At 40.4% G+C, this 18,404-nt stretch overlaps 1 protein-coding gene across 1 annotated transcript in view; it reads left to right on the forward strand.

Annotated features, from left to right (window-relative positions):
• The window catches only part of ppm1g (protein phosphatase, Mg2+/Mn2+ dependent, 1G), a 112,786-nt gene that overhangs the window by 24,301 nt on the left and 70,081 nt on the right, over positions 1-18,404 (forward strand). The window contains exon 2 of the mRNA XM_034005287.3: positions 10,213-10,282. Within this exon, the coding sequence (XP_033861178.1) occupies positions 10,213-10,282 (70 nt within the window). The remainder of the gene's footprint in view (positions 1-10,212; positions 10,283-18,404) is intronic.

The raw sequence follows: 18,404 nt of genomic DNA on the forward strand, positions 1-18,404 counted from the left end.
TCAGCCCATCTTGCTCATTTGGTTGTTAGTCGCTTATTGATTCCAGACTCTCATCAAGCAGCTTCTTGATGGATCCCAGGGTGTCAGCTTCAACAACATTACGGGGGAGTTGGTTCCAGACCCTCATAATTCTCTGTAAAAAAAAAAAAGTGCCTCCTATTTTCTGTTCTGAATGCCCCTTTTATCTAATCTCCATTTGTGCCTTGTTTCTATTTTCAGGTCAAAAAAGTCCCTTGGGTTGAGATTGTCAATACCTTTTAGAATTTTGAATGCTTGACTCAGATCGCCGGGTAGTGGTCCTTGTTCAAGACTGAATAGATTCAATTCTTTAAGCCTGTCTGCATGTGACATGCCTTTTTTAAACCCGGAATAATTCTGGTCGCTCTTCTTTGTACTCTGTGTAGAGCAGCAATATCCTTTTTGTAGCAAGGTGACCAGAACTGACTACAGTATTCTAGATGAGGTCTTACTAATGCATTGTACAGTTTTAACATTACTTCCCTTGATTTAAATTCAACACTTTTCACTATGTATCAGAGTATCTTGTTGAACTTTTTTATTGCTTCCCCACATTGTGTAGATGAAGACATTTCTGAGTCAACATAAACTCCTAGGTCTTTTTCATAGATTCCTTCTTCAATTTTAGTATCTCCCATATATTTATAATGCACATTTTTATTGTCTACGTGCAGTACCTTACACTTTTCTATATTAAATATCATTTTCCATGTGTCTGCCCAGTTCTGAATGCTGTCTAGATCATTTTGAATGACCTTTGCTGCTGCAACAGTGTTTGCCACTCCTCCTATTTTTGTGTCGTCTGCAAATTTAACAAGTTTGCTTACTATACCAGAATCTAAGTCATTAATGTAGGTTAGGAATAGCAGAGGACCTAATACTGATCCCTGTGGTACACCACTGGTTACCTTGCTCCATTTTGAGGTTTCTCCTCTAATCAGTACTTGACCAATAACTGCAACTTAACCATGCAGCAGTTGTTGCAGTCAATAAGGCCACTACAGTTCACTACGGTGTATTTGAAAGACGCTTACTTTCACGTCCCAATAAAATCAGGGCAGAAGGAGTACTTCAGGTTCGCTTTCTAAGGGACAGCGTACGAGTTTCGGGTTCTACCATTCGGCTTCTCTTTAGCCTCCTGTACATTTTCAAAGTGCATGGAGGCTATTCTGGCCCCATTGAGACTCATGGGCATCAGAGTGCTCAATTACCTGGATGATTGGCTCATTTGTGCTCAATCTACAGCGCAGGCAGGGGCTCACACGAAACTTATCACAGATCACGTGTTCCGGCTGGGTCTGTCGGTGAACTATGCAATTTGCCAGCTCACACCTTCATAGACAGCTCCTATTTAGGAGTGTGTCTGGATTCTAAGACTATGTTGTCCACTCTGTAGGAAGACAGAGTGCAGAGAATAGCCGCTTGTCTGAAGCTTTTCAGCGTGGCAAGAAGCTCACAATAGTGATGTTTCAGTGGCTTTTGGGCTTGATTGCAGCAGCTTCCCAGACCTTCCCCTTTGGGTCTTCTGCACATGTGCTCTCTCCAAGGCTGGTTCAACAGAGTTTTTCAGCCCGCATTGAACCGCGGCCATCTGCTGACAGTGTCTTGGCACTGTCCACCAGGATAGTGCCTGCAGACACAGCCTGCTCACCTACTCTTAGGCATAGCGCTGGACAGTGTTACAAGAAGGGAGGTTATCATCACAGATGCGTCCAGTCTCGGCTGGGGTGCCGTGTAGAATGGCAGGGTAGCGCAAGAAGTATAGCGTATACTATGGAGTATTCTGGAACTGTTTCTAGCCTTGCAGAATTTTTTACAGGAGGTACATGTGTTTGTCCGGACGGACAACACTACTGTGGTGGCATACATAAACCACCAGGGCGGCCTCAAGTCCACCAGTCTCCACCGGGTTGCACGCAGGCTGTTGCTTTGGGCGCACCGTTACCTTTGCTCACTGCGGGCAGTACATCTTCTTCCTGAGGTGACGAATTGGGCAGTGGACCTTCATTCAAGGACAGTCCCCAGTGCCTCAGAATCGAGGCTTCACCCAGAAGTGGTGAGCCCTCATTTGGAAACTGTTCAGGAGAGCACAGGTGGACCTGTTTGCCTCCCAAGAATCGACCCATTGCCCATTTGGTTCTCAATAACGGGAGCCGGGATCCCCGCAGGCAATAGATGCCTTGGCACACCAGTGGACGAGGCAGCTTCTGTATGCCTTTACTCCACTCGCCATGCTCCCGCTGTGCTTAGAAAAGATCAGGCAAGACTGGGCCAGGGTGTTATTAATAGCCCCTTATTGGCCCAGGAGACTGTTTTCATCCGTGATACAGCTCCTCCTTGGAATTCCACATTATGCACACGGTGGAGCTTGAGGCTTTTCATCCGCCTCTTTTCCAGTCTGATAGAGAGCGGCAGCTCCATACTCTTTGCCCGGCGCGGACACTAGCGTATTATGTGGACAAGACCAAAAGTTGGAGTCTGAACAGTATCTGTTATGGGGCTAAGTCCCATGGGGAAAGCTGTGTCTAAAGAGGCTATCAAGATGGATTAGATACGGTTCAGACTGCATATGAACGAGCCAACTTGCCCCCTCCAGAGAAGCTCACTGCCCATTCTACCAGGGGCATGGCAGTTTCGTGGGCTTTATTCCAAGGCGCATCTGTCAGAGACATTTGCGATGCTGCAGAGTTGGCTACGCCCCACCTTTTTTACGCGGTTCTATCGGCTGAATGTCGTGGATCCACAAAACCCTTGGTTTGGAACAAGTGTGTTAAGGGCTTCCTCGAGCTCGACCCTTACAGCATGAAATTAGAGGCGAGCCTTGTAGCTTTTCACTTGGTCTGCAATATTCCTTGCGACAGCTTTGGTATGTCTATCCATGAAGTAATGGTTACATTTTGTACTTGAAAGGGAACGTTAGGGGACAGGCACAACTGCATCATGGGCACTACATGCAGCTTTGGAATATCGATTTCAGGTTAGACGGTATCAAAGGATTAATACCCATGAGGTAATGGATACATTTCTATTTCCGGGAACCAGGGTTGTGATAACGTTTTCCCTATTGAATGCGTTTGTACTAAGTTTTGAGATAGACGTGTGTGTTGTATGTTTGTTGTTGGGGTGTGTGTGTTTTTTATTTATTTATATATATATATATATATAATATATATATATATATATTATACATACAGACGTGCTCAAATTTGTTGGTACCCCTCCACAAAAAACGAAGAATGCACAATTTTCTCTGAAATAACTTGAAACTGACAAAAGTAATTGGCATCCACCATTGTTTATTCCATATTTAATAGAAATCAGACTTTGCTTTTGATTTTTTATTCAACATAATATTGTAAATAAGAAAACAAATGAAAATGGCATGGACAAAAATGATGGGACCGCTAACCTAATATTTTGTTGCACAACCTTTAGAGGCAATCACTGCAATCAAACGTTTTCTGTAGCTCTCAATGAGACTTCTGCACCTGTTAACAGGTAGTTTGGCCCACTCTTTCTGAGCAAACTGCTCCAGCTGTCTCAGGTTTGATGGGTGCCTTCTCCAGACTGCAAGTTTCAGCTCTTTCCATAGATGTTCGATAGGATTCAGATCAGGACTCATAGAAGGCCACTTCAGAATAGTCCAATGTTTTGTTCTTATCCATTCTTGGGTGCTTTTAGCTGTGTGTTTTGGGTCATTACCCTGTTGGAGGACCCATGACCTGCGACTGAGACAGAGCTTTCTGACACTGGGCAGTATGTTTCGCTCAAGAATGCCTTGATAGTCTTGAGATTTCATTGTGCCCTGCACAGATTCAAGGCACCCTGTGCCAGGCGCAGCAAAGCAGCCCCAAAACATAACCGAGCCTCCTCCATGTTTCACTGTAGGTATGGTGTTCTTTTCTTTGAAAGCTTCATTTTCTTGTCTGTGAACATAGAGCTGATGTGACTTGCCAAAAAGCTCCAGTTTTGACTCATCTGTCCAAAGGACATTCTCCCAGAAGGATTGTGGCTTGTCAATATGCATTTTAGCAAATTCCAGTCTGGCTTTATGTTTTTCTTTCAAAAGTGGAGTCCTCCTGGGTCTTCTTCCATGGAGCCCACTTTCGCTCAAAAGGCGACGGATGGTGCGATCAGAAACTGACGTACCTTCACCTTGGCGTTCAGCTTGTATCTCTTTGGCAGTTATCCTTGGTTCTTTTTCTACCATTCGCACTATCCTTCTGTTCACTCTGGTGTCGATTTTCCTCTTGCGGCCGCACCCAGGGAGGTTGGCTACAGTTCCATGGACCTTAAACTTCTTAATAATAATATTTGCAACTGTTGTCACAGGAACCTCAAGCTGCTTGGAGATGGTCTTGTAGCCTTTACCTTTACCATGCTTGTCTATTATTTTCTTTCTGATCTCCTCAGACAACTCTCTCCTTTGCTTTCTCTGGTCCATGTTCAGTGTGGTGCACACAATGATACCAAACAGCACAGTGACTACTTTTCTCCATTTAAATAGGCTGAATGACTGATTACAAGATTGGAGACATGTGTGATACTAATTTTAAAGAAACCAATTAGTTTGAAATATCACTATAATCCAATTATTTATTATCTTTTCTAAGGGGTACCAACAAATGTGTCCAGGCCATTTTAGAATATCTTTGTAGAATAAACAATAATTCATCTCTCTTCACAGCTTCTTTGCTTTATTCTATGACATACCAAAGGCATGCAAGTATACATGATAAAATAGCTTTTAATTTCATCACTTTTCAGGAGGAATGAAGCATTATTTCAATGAGCTGTAAGGGTACCAACAAATTTGAGCACGTCTGTATATATACACTACCGGTCAAAAGTTTTAGAACACTTCCATTTTTCCAGTTTTTATTGAAATTTACGCAGTTTAATGTCTCAATGTACTCTGAAATTAAAGCATAGAACAAATAAACAATTGGAGATAAAAAAGAAATCATGGAATCATTTTGTTTAACAAAATTTAATCTAAATTTTTGACTCATCAAAGTAGCCACCTTTTGCAGATATAACAGCCGAACCACATTCGTGGCATTCTTTCTACAATGGAAATCGAATATTGTTCGGAACGTTCTTCCCAACACTGTTGCAGGAGTTCCCACAAATGTGTTGCACTTGTAGGTTGCTTTGCTTTCACCCTTCTGGAGACTACTGGCCATTCCATGATTTGAAGCCTACCGTCTTGTTCTTTTCTTCTAAGGTAGTTCTGACATAGCCTGGAGGTATGTTTTGGGTCATTATCTTGCTGTAGGATGAACCCCTGACCAACTAGGCGTATACCAGAGGGTATTGCATGGCGCTGCAAAATGCTGTGGTAGCAGTTTTGGTTCAGGGTGCCACTCACTCTGTGCAAATCGCCGACGCTGGATCCAGCAAAAGAGCCCCAGACCATCACGCTTCCTCCTCCATGTTTGACAGTTGGTGTCACGCACCGAAGATTTCAAATTTTGATTCATCGGTCCATAAGACCTTCTTCCAGTCTTCAGTAGTCCACTGGCAGTGCTTCATGCCCCAGGCAAGCCTCTTTTTCTTATTTTGCCATCTTAGCAATGGCTTTCTTACTGCCACTCGACCTGTCATACCTGCAGCTCAAAGTCTTCTCTTCACAGTTGAAACTGAGACTTGCTTACTTCGACCAGTGTTAAGCTGTGGTTGAAGCTGTTGTCATGTGAGCCACCTATCACGCAAGCTGTTTACTCTCAGAAACTTGTCTTCTGATTCTGTTGTGGCTTTGGGTCTGCCAGACCTCTTCCTGTCAGAGTTTCCTCCAGTTTCCAAGTGCCTTTTGATGGTGTAGGAAACTGTACTCACTGACACCTTGGCTTTCTTTGCAATTTCTCTAAAGGAAAGACCTACCCTTTTAAGGGTTATAATGGTCTGTCTGTCTTCCTTTGTTAATTGCCTTTTTCTCGCCATTATGAGAGCAATATACTCCTTCCTGCAGTACAATACTGTCCAAATAATGCTTAAGAGGGTGTAGTAACACAGTCTGTTCCAACACTGCTTTTATACAGACGGAGGGTTTGTAAGTAATCAACAAAAGTTGGGACACCTGTAGGAATTGTTAGCAACAACTTTCAAGGCTTAATTTACTTCCATTGCTGCAGAACAGCTATAAGTTGTTAACCCATTACTTGTTCCCTGAAAAAGGCCTTTTTGTATAACTCTGAAATGTACATTATTTTTCAGTTTTTGGTAACCTAAACTTTTTTTTTAACCTCTGGCAGTTTACCGCTTACCTTTGTACCATTTCAGGTTATTCACTGGACTTGAACTGCTTAAATTTCAATAAAAACTGGAAAAATGGGGGTGTTCTAAAACTGGTAGTGTGTATATATCTATATCTATATCTATATCTATATCTATATATATATATATATATATATATATATATATATATATATATATATATATATATATATATATATATATATATATATATATATATATATATATATATATATATATATATATATATATATATATATATATATATATATATATATATATATATATATATATATATCATTTCACCTAAGTCTGCATTCTAAATTTCACCACAAGAGGGCAAACTTGCACCACCCTCTAGTTAAAGACCAAACATATTTTCTTCCTGCTGGTTAATGCCAAGTACAGTGATATTTTGTTTCTTGTTCTAATATGTAGTGTGTGTGTGTGTCAGTATGTGTACAGTTCTTATTAGGTTATTTTAAGTAGACAAACATTACAGCAGAAAAGCTGCTTATACAGTTGTAACACTCTAATAAACACAGCAATAACAAATAGGCTTCCCCAGCCTTTGGCTTGGAAGCCTAATAATAAACACAGCAATAACAATAGTCTTCCCCAGGCTTTGGCTTGGAAGCAGAATAATAATAATAATAATAATAATAATAATAATTCTGGCCTGGAAGCCTAATTTAAGGCTTCTGATTTTCGGTTTTAACCGATAAAACACCAACAATAAACCCCAGAAAACCCCGGAAAAACTATGGAAATGGTTAATAAATTCGTGTTGACTTTATCATTTTTCCATTAAAAAATAAAACCGACTATAAAAATAATAATAAATGCATTTCCCAGTACTGCTGGGCAATGTCCCGCCTTCCTGACTTGCATCTATCATTGATCTGTTCTGAATACTTTAAACCCACCCCAACTAGTGAGTGACAGCGCATTCCTACATTTCAGATGAATGGCCTGCCACAAATTCATTTTATTAGTTATATGATTCCATTGCCCCCCCACCCCCCAACAGGCTACCTACTGGACTAAGATTTATTCTTTTAACCCTTTGAGTAGTACAAACGTACCGGTACGTTCACTTCTCTCTGGTCCCCACGGAGTATGAACGTTCTGGTACGTTCTGCAACTTTTAAACTTGAATTACTAAGCCTACAAAACTCTTGATAACGTGATATTGTAGCACAAGGATTCTGTAACACAATTTATTGGTCTCTTGTGCCTTCTGCCAGATATTGACCTGAATTACATACAATAAAACCAGTCACAAAAAATGTCAACCATGTCTGTAAACCAACGAAAATTGCTCCCTGAGAAGTATTCGACATAATACTGAATTCAGATTTAAATTAAAATACATACAATTCTTCCATTGATGTCAGTGAAGAATATTTACCATCACCATCAAGTGACAGGCATCCAGCAAAGAGGCGGTGCCAAGCTCTGTGCATTGCTCCATGTTTCAAGGAGTGTCATTTGCTGAAGCATTAGACACTCTCACTGCCTCTGCCCCACAACCTGTTTACCTGCATATGATTTATTCATCTCTCTCTCTCTCTCTCTCTCTCTCTCTGTGTGTGTAAATAGTTAATTGTAATCAATACATTTCTTTTGTCTGTTTCGTCAGTATTCATTACATACATACAAACATATACCTTTCAGCTTGTTTGTACGCTGTACTCGTAATAATCAAGTACATGCACAAGATACAAAAAAACCTCACTCCTGTAATTCTGAATTTCTGTGGAATGGCAAGCACCCACAAATCAAACTGAATACACTACAGCGCACCAAAATGGATGGAGACCTAGCAGTCCCACACTTTTTTCAGTTATGCCCACTAAAAATATGGATAAATCCACTGTCTGCAGTTCCCTGGAGAGAAATCGAGGAAGCATTCGTTTTTCCCATTAGACTACAAGATACTTTATTTGTAGGTCTCGCAAACAAAATATGTGCACTACCCTTTGGTCCTATCGTTGCAAATACAATACCAAACTGAAGGGCTGTAGAAAAGCATAAGGTATATAGCAAAAAACTAAATGGCACCAACACTCACCTATCTGGCATAATATTATTATTTTTTATTATTCATTTCTTAGCAGACGCCCTTATCCAGGGCGACTTACAATCGTAAGCAAGTGATAAAGTGCTCATGTTGGGTAATCAACCCTTTAATTCAAACCATGGTCTAAAAAAGGCATCAACACACTTAGTGACATATGATAAGGATGGGCTTATTTGTTTCCAGGATTTGACATAAATTTTCAATTTACCAGGATCATCTTTTTTTCTTCTATCTTAGACTGCGCTCTGCTTTGCACGCTTATGGGGTTTTCTGGGGGTCAGAACTTAATGCAACCTGCAATAGACTGGGTCTCAGGAACTGCCACTAGGGGGCTGGTCTCTGCGATACACTAACAACTTCTAAAAGCTTCATATAAGCAGCTGGCTATTATCAAAGTATGGGAAAAAAATCGAACCTCAGAGTATGGGTTGATTGATTGGAATGAGATCTGGGACAATATATTTAATGTGTCCAAGAAATCCTAATCATCGGCTAATTAATTTCCAAGTGTAGAAATCCCCTCAGACCCACTTTGGCACCTTAATGAACAATGATCAGGGAATGTCCAGAAGTTAGTTCTTTTTGGGGCCAAGTGACCTCTATACTGTGTGACATAATTGGAAGATCCAATGGTACTACTACTTTTAATGATGATTTGAGACTTCAAATAATTGTAGCTTGCTGGACTGACAGCAACAAAGAAATTGATAGTACAGTGCTGGCTCCTTCCTCATAGACTTCCTGTATGGCTGTGGTTGTCATTTGAACGATAATTATGTTCGAAATAGACTGCCAGAATAAATATGGAGACTTGGAGTGGCGCAGCGGCTGAGAGCCAAACTGGGGGAAAAAAATTGTGCATTACTGTATAATGGTGGTGATTTTGTGCTGTAAAAATTTGATCATCAAAAAATGAATAAACAAATAATACACAATTTAAAACAAACAAGATAAAGGTGTCTTAAATGTAGTATGCGGTGAATGCCTATAGATCTGAAATTTTGCTTTCAAAGAATACTAAAGATTTTATTTCACATTCATGTTGGAGGTGAATGAATTCCAGCTGTTAGAACACTCCCAAGTAGAGCTCACTGAGCCACTCGCAGCCTTCTACGGTTGCACTTGTTTATCTAAACATGCTTGTATCCTAGGTTTACAGCAAGGATATATTGCCATCAGGTATATTTAGGTTGCAAATGGCAACCTGGCAACAGGATTTCTGCCATGCTGGGTCTGCTGCATACAAAGGTGTTTTTATATACAAAGTTTAAGCAATGATGAGCGCATTAACAGAATATTGTGGTTCAGTGGAAAGCTTCCCATGCTCCCATCTAATCTGCGGTACCTTGCGGCATGGCACAGTATACCGTAGTTATGTGGTGCAGCCTAACACCAGTACGTTTTCCAGTGGGGCATGCCAGATAACTTTTAGGAATTTACTGGGCTGTACGCAGTTTTTCTGTTTTAGGATTTGTTTTAATACTTGCCCCTGCCCCCCACCTCTTTTGGGTAGTGTACTAACAAACAGGCTACTTGTGTTTTTATGAATGAATTTGTTGATCGAGAGCTAAAATCTCTATTTAAAAAAAAAAAAAATATATATATATATATTCTGCTCCCCGTATTAAATGCTATTTTAATTTTACATTTTTTGTTTCTTCTATTTACATATTCAAGGAATGGGACTGGATCCAAGTAAAAAAGTCATACCAGAACATAATTTCAGTTTAAATAGCATTTAATACAGCAGGGGAACGTCTTCTTTAATAAGATTTAAGAATAAAAGTTCACTGCTTTTTTAGTGTGTGTACTTCTGTACAAAAACAAACCCATGAATTGATATTTTTAACTTGCAGGATGCCCATAACTGTATTCCCGAGCTGGATGAGGAAACGGCAATGTTTGCAGTTTACGATGGACATGGAGGTACATACATGATTAGTTTCTTGAAATAATCTTGGACTCCATATAGAAGTGGCGCACTTGGTTCCACTGTCGTACTTGATCTCAATTTTGGTGGTGGTCTCTCCCAATTATAAATGTTTTACAGATGCATTTTATTGAAAAATAGTTCTGGGTTGCAAGAGAAATGTTTTACAACTTAATTGCTGTGTTATTTTAAATTTTAAACTGCTCCGTGCAAGTGTTTTGAGAATTTTTTATGGATTAAGCTACTCTACCAGGAAGGTGTGTGCATGTTTGTGTGCAAATTCAATATCTGTGGTAAGAATTTACAAACAACACAGTTCTCATACCGATTAAGTACACGTTAAGTGAAGTATATTTCTTTTAATTCGGTATGGAAGTAAAGACTGCATGGTTTTATAAATTAGTGAGAAACTAGCTTGTTTCTGAAATGAAAAGCAGTATCTTAATCGCTTTTAGTTGTAAATCACATTCATCATTGGTGATCAGTAGTAAGAAAATTGATGCAAGTATAGCTCCTGAAATTTATACGAGTGGGAGTTTTCTGTCTTAGATTTTTTGGGGGAACTGAAATTGAGGGACGTTTTCTTGATGTTACTACATGTATTGGGGTGTGTTAACCCATTTTTAGTTGTACTGTTTTATAATGTGCCACTACGTGGCGAATGCATTTTCATTACCATTCTCATATTGATTGCCCTCTTCAATACTTACATGTCTGTTGACTGTCGCTGGACGGTTAGTTAGTCTAGGCGGGCCTAATACTTGTAATTCCTGAACAGTGTTTTGCATTGTGTGTAACTGCTGAAGTATGAAAGCAATGGCAAAAAGGTATTTTGTAATCACCATACTAATGACAAATGACATGTGAAATTATTCGCAGCACAACTAAATAACCAAACCCTTCCAGGTGCCAAAGCCAACCATAGCAGATAATACCGCAGTTAATACCGTGTGTGTTTGTTAGTGAACACTGTTTGTCGCTTTATCATTATTCCTAATTGATTTCAGCAAGCAAGTTACAGAGGACAAAGAAGCACTCCATTAACTTCATATGTCAAAGATGTGTGGAACAAAAACAAACACATGAGTTGGCAAAGGATTTAAAAAGAAAATTATGCAGCACTTTAAAGAAGACTTGTTTTTTGTTGAATATTGATGAAACAACCAACTGTTCTAAGAACAAGATAGATGTCAAAGACGCCTATTTCCATATCGCCATAAAAACTGTCACACTTAAGTACCTGTGGTTTGCTTTTCAGGGAACAGCATACAGGTTTTGCCATTTTGGCCTCTCTACTCCATGCCTTTTCGAGGTGCAGGGAAGCTATTCTGGCCCCATTGAGACTTTAAGGTATCAGAGTACTCTATTATTTGGAAGACTGGTTCATTGTGCCCAGTCTCCAGCTCAGGCATATGCTCACGTTACTGTTCATCGGCCACCTTCTACGTTTGGGGCTTACGGTGAATCATGCAAAGAACCTACACTCGCTGCGGGCAGTACTTCTGCCCAGAGGGGAAGAACTGGGTAGCTGACCTCTTCTTAAGGAGGGTCCCAGCAGCTCAGAGTGGAGATGAACCCTGAGGTGGTAGTCTCATTTGGGAGAGGCTCGGGGGAGCAGAGATAGATGTCGTCTAGCTTCCCTAAGAATCAACCCACTGTCCCCTCTGGCTCTCCATAATAGTAGACAGTGTCCTGCTGGTGGTAGATGCCTTGGTACAGCAGTGGCCAAGGCAACTGTTATATGCCTTCCCTCCACTCGCTTTGTTCCCGCTGTGTGTGGAGAAATTCGGGCACCGGGCCAAGGTGCTTCTAGTAGCCCCATATTGGCCCAGAGGACTGGTTTAAATCCTGATGCAGCTTATAAGCGGCCAGCCGTGGAGACTGCCCAAGCACTGTGACCTGCTCAGCCAGTATGGGGACAAGTGGGGAGTTTTTCAGCTGTAGTGCTTGCCTAAGGGCTTTGACCCCATGACATGTCCCATGGCAGTTATGGTACAATTTTTGCAGGACCTGTTTGATGAGGGGAAATACCCCTCTACATTTAAAGGTCTATTGGGCAGCTATTTCAGCTTGCCATATCAAAATTAATTCAGTCTCTCCAGGAGCTCGGCTTCCTGGTGGGGCAAAACCATTTTAAAAGTGGGTAGGCGCTTCAGCTGCCTGTGAAGGACATTGTTCCTCGATGGAGGTGTAACGTGGTGCTCAATGCACTCTTGAAGCCTCCATTTGAGCTTATGCATTCAGGTGAGCTCAGATGTTATCGCTCAAGCAACTGTTTGGTTGCTATCACCTACGCATAGCTAGTGAGCAAGATGCAGGGCATCTCCTTGGTGAGAACCTGTTTAATTTCTACAGAGGCCAGAACAAGGGTTATGCTCCGTACCGATCCTTCCTTTTGCCAAACACTATCTCGGCATTACATGTGAACTAGTCTGTGGATTTGGAGACTTCTTTCCACCTCCTTCCAGTCTGACAGTGAGCTGCAGCTCCATACGCTCTACCCAGTGCGGGCCCTGGTGTGCTATTTGACAGGATAAAAAGTTGGGGGCAGTCCAGACGATGTGTTGTCTGCTCTGGGACAAAGTCCCATGATCTAGCCCTGTCTAGGCAGAGGCTGTCAATGAGCTGGCCAACTTGTCCTGTCCCCTCCAGGAAAGCTCACTGCTCATTCCTTCAAGGGTATGGCAATTTTTTTTGTGGGTTTTATTCCAGGGTGTATCTGTCAATGACATTTGCAATGCAGCAGTGTGGCTACTACCTATACCTTTTACTATGTTCTACAGGTTTAGGTCGTGGATCCACAAAACCCTGTTTTTTGGAACTAGAGTATTAACCCTTTGCGGTCCATTTATTAATTGCGCGTCAGGCACGCCAGGTCTAATTAATTTTCACACGCGCAGTTAATTTTAGACGCGCTGTTTTAAAAGTATTTTTTTTCCACAGTCAAACGGGTTTAAATGGCCCTGCATATCAACAAAGCACTCACTAGGTATCTCCAGCCCCGCCCCACCCTTTCGTTTGCTATAGCGTTCACCTATGTAAGAAATAAATAATAATAATAATAATAATAGTCGTACATACCGATCGATCATCTCCGGATCACTCGTTTTATCACCAAACTCCTCAATAATGCGATCCAAGTCATTATTTTATTACTATAACATCTCAAAAAAGCTCTGCAAATGTCCGTGTTTTCTGTGCGCTGATTCAGTCAGCCAACTTGTTTACTTCAGACCGCCCCCGTTATCTGATACCTGATACCATGTATGACTATTCATGAGATACGCCTTTTTATTTATTTATTTTTTTTTTCGACTTGTCTCGGCTCCTGTCGCTCCCACTCGGCAATTGAATGGTTTTCTCGGCTTTTTCCGGCGAAAAAACGACTAGACACCCGTTTATTGCGTTGCTATAATGATGTCGGACCCAGTCCGACAAAGGACCTGTGAGGAATAATTGCAATGTCGGACCCAGTCAGACAATGGACCGCAAAGGGTTAAGGGTGGCCTCAGGGTTAACCCTTACAAATAGACACAGAGGTGAGTTTCTCCCTCAATTGTTTAGCCCTAGCTACTTGTACTGGGATTCCTAATTGTAACACGCAAGGTGACTGTTGGCTTAGCCTTGTAGCATTCCAGTTGCTCTGCAATATTGCCTTGCAACAGCTTTGGTATTTATGCCCATTAGGGAAAGGTTACGTTTTCATAATTGATAGGGAACGTTAGGTTATTATCATAACCCTGGATCCCTGAAATAGAAATGTAACCATTAACCTTCAAGGTTGTTGCGTCCATGATTGTAACTAAATATACAGTGCCTTGCAAAAGTATTCAGACCCCTGACCAATTCTCTCATATTACTGAATTACAAATGGTACATTGAAATTTCGTTTTGTTTGATGTTTTATTTTAAAACACTGAAACTCAAAATCAATTATTGTAAGGTGACATTGGTTTTATGTTGGGAAATATTTAAGAAATAAACTGAAATATCTTGCTTGCATAAGTATTCAACCCCTGTGCTGTGGAAGCTCCCAGTTTACACCAATGAAAGAAATTGCCCTAACTATGACACATTTACCCTTGGCCTCCACCTGTGAACCATTGAAGTTGCTTTGACATTTTCTGGATAAAAACCCCACTGTTGAAGGATCATTGGTCAGGCTGTGAATCTGAAGGAAAATTGAAGACCAAAGAGCATTCTGCAGAAGTTAGAGATAAAGTAATACAAATGCATAGATTAGGGAAAGGGTACAAAATAATATCCAAGTGTTTGGATATCCCAGTGAGCACAGTTGGATCAATAATCAGGAAGTGGAAGCTGCATCACACCACCCAGGCACTGCCAAGAAAAGACCGTCCCTCAAAACTCAGTGCTCAAACAAGAAGGAGACTTGTGAGAGAAGCCACACAGAGAGGCCAACAATCACTTTGAAGGAGCTACAGAGTTCAGTGGCTGGGAGTGGAGTAATGGTGCACCAGTCAACCATATCAAGAGCTCTGCATAACACTGGCCTGTATGGGAGGGTGGCAAGAAAGAAGCCGTTACTCAAAAAGTACAATCTGTTAGCACGTCTGGAGTTTGCCAGAAAGCACGAGAGTGACCCAGCTGCGATGTGGGAAAAGGTTTTGTGGTCAGATGAGACCAAGATAGAGCTTTTTGGCCAAAACGCAAAGCACTATGTGTGGCGCAAACCTAACACTGCCCATGCCTCAAGACACACCATCCCTACAGTGAAGTATGGTGGTGGCAGCATCATGCTGTGGGGATGCTTCTCCTCAGCAGGGACTGGGCATCTTGTTAAAATTGAAGGAAGAATGGATGGAGCAAAATACAGGGAAATACTGCAAGAGAACCTGCTTCAGTCTGCTAAAAAACTGAAGCTTGGGAGGAAATTCACCTTTCAGCAGGACAATGATCCCAAGCACAAGGCCAAAGCAACATTGGAGTGGCTCAAGAACAAAAAGGTGAATGTCCTACAGTGGCCCAGTCAAAGTCCTGATCTCAGTCCCATTGAAAATCTGTGGCACTATTTGAAAATTGCGGTCCACAAGCGTCGTCCAACCAACCTGAACAACCTGGAGCAAATCTGCCAAGAACAATGGGCCAAAATCACTCCGATACTGTGTGCAAAGCTGGTACATACTTACCGCAAAAGACTTAAAGCTGTTATTGCAGCGAAAGGTGGCTCTACCAAATATTAATGTGTGGGGGTTGAATGCTTATGCAAGCAAGATATTTCAGATTTTTATTTCTTAAATATTTCCCAACATAAAACCAATGTCACCTTACAATAATTGATTTTGAGTTTGTGTTTTAAAATAAAATATCAAACAGAACGAAATTTCAGTGTACCATTTGTAATTCAGTAATATGAGAGAATTGGTCAGGGGTCTGAATACGTGTGTGTCTATCTATCTATATATATATATATATATATATATATATATATATATATATATATATATATATAATATATATATATATTATAATTATAATATATATATATATATATATATATATATATATATATATATATATATATATTATAATTATTATAATATATATATATATATATAATATATTATAATTATAATTTTTTTTAAACCATTTTTATTCATTCTTGTTTTAATTTTGGAATGTCCAATTATTTAACCTGGCCGAACTAACTCCAGAGAGACTAAGGCGAGCACTCGCGTCCTCCGAAACGAGTGCTGTCAGCCGTCAGTTTTTTTTCGCTGTGCAAACCCGCCAGCAGCCATATTCAGAACTTGCAGCGTCGGAGGACCATGCTGTTCAGAATTGCGTACTGGCCAGACTGCAGGCATCTGGCAAGCCATAGGTGTCGCTGGTGTGTGGCGAGCCAAGGACTCCCCAGCCGACCTAACCAATACCCCACCTGGACAGCGCATGGCCAATTGTGCGCAGCCCCCTGGCAACTCCTGTCCACGGTCCGTATTTGCATAGCTTGGATTCGAACCGGTGATCTCCAAGCTATAGGGCGCATCCTGCACTCCGGGCGGAGTGCCTTTACCGGATGCACCACTCGGGAACCCTATTGCCATAGCTTTTAATTATTGGCAGCATCTTGCAGGTTGCTGAGCTACCATGGGCTCCCACACAGTTTCAGATAACGTTAATTTGTTCAACTTATAATTTTCTTCAGTTTTTTTATTTCGTATTTCATGAAAAATACAAATCCTGGTTAAATTACGCTTTGTACTGACCATTTTTTTAATTGTATTTGAAACAAAGTAAAATACTATCAATATATTTGGAAAGTGTTGATAAATTGCTATGGTACAAGTAATATTGTAGCGGATATTTACTTAATTTAGTTATCTAGGGAATTAATCCCAACTACTAATTTTGTTTTAACTTGTATTACAATTATTGCTGCCAAATGGAAATAATCGCAATAGGAATACACACAATGGACTCTATAGAGTAATATCCATTGAGTGCAGATCCATCAATCCTGGTCAAAATTTAACATCAACACAACAGGGCATGAAGTTAAGGTCATGAAATGGGGCACCAATGCAGTTCTTGGGGGCAAAACCTAAATCCAACCCTTGGGCACCAAGGCCTATTATGTTGATTAAATTTTAATTCAAACAAACACAAATCAATGTTTTGAGTGATTCGCACACGAATTGTTACAAAAATAAAATATAGGACACTTTTCCATTGTAAAAATAAAATGGTATAAAAAAATCCAATTTATAAACAACAAACTTTCATAAAGAAAAGTGTGATTTGGCAAAAAATAAATAAAAAAAAAAACATTCAGGGTATTTTTATTAAACTCGGTCACACACCACAGATTATTTATTATTATTATTTCCTGGCAGACACCCTTATCCAGGGCGACTTAAAATTGTTACAAGCTATCACATTATTTTTACATACAATTACATTTATTTTTTACACATCATTTTTACATACAATTACCCATTTATACAGTTTGTTTTTTACTGGAGCAATCTAGGTAAAGTTGCAGGCAGCAGGGTTGCAGCTAGATGTGTTGTGGTGACGTCAGCAATGGGGAGTTCAAACAGAAGCGCAATCTTGCAAGCAGGAACAGGATACTTCACTTGATGCATCTGGAGTTACAAGACCACGAGTACCCAATTCTTATCTATCTCAGAAGGTGTACTCAATTAGTAGAGAAATGGCAGTTTCTAGAACAAAGTACTTGATCTTGCTCATATTTCTTTTGGAGATACCCAGCTTTAATTGGTGTCGACCAGCAGGCAGGCACGTTGCTTGGAAGATCATATCGGATGGTTTACATAGCAATGGGTACTTCACTCAGGCTGTGACATAGACTTCTTCGTAGGATGTTGGAATTTGAGACAACATAGTTCTTATGAGAGTGTGGTGCGCGAGGGTACAGTAGGGGTCGCTGTGATAGTAAGTAGCAGGTATCACTATAAGGAGGCTGTGTGGTCCAGTGGTTAAAGAAAAGGGCTTGTAACCAGGAGGTCCCCGGTTCAAATCCCACCTCAGCCACTGACTCATTGTGTGACCCTGAGCAAGTCACTTAACCTCCTTGTGCTCCATCTTTCAGGTGAGACATAGTTGTAAGTGACTCTGCAGCTGATGCACAGTTCACACACCCTGGTCTCTAAGTCGCCTTGGATAAAGGCGTCTGCTAAATAAATAAATAAATAAATAAATAATACTCTGTGCAAGCTATGAATGAAACAGAATGTACAAGTCAACAGTATTAGCAGCTCAAATGAAGCATTGGCTGCTGTGGCCTGTTTTGTAAGCGTCCACATATCCCTCTCTCTGGCTAATTAAACCACCATCACTGGTAATTTCTTTGAAAATGCATAATTAAGATCCAATTTTCATACATTTTATTGTACAAGTTCAGAAAATCGCACTTCACAAAGACCAAGTACCTGTACTACAAAGCCATTTTCCAAGCTTTTCCAAGCCGATTTATGAGAAATATTACCGGTAAAACACACAATATAAATAGGGTTGCTATTTATTATTATTATTATTATTATTATTATTATTATTATTATTATTATTATTTAATTCAAACAGAGAATGGGTGAAACTTTTATGCTTTTAAAAAAAATTGCCATTGAGAAACATCTC

The sequence above is a fragment of the Acipenser ruthenus genome, chromosome 5 (assembly GCF_902713425.1).
Source record: "Acipenser ruthenus chromosome 5, fAciRut3.2 maternal haplotype, whole genome shotgun sequence".
NCBI classification, from domain to species: Eukaryota; Metazoa; Chordata; class Actinopteri; order Acipenseriformes; family Acipenseridae; genus Acipenser; species Acipenser ruthenus.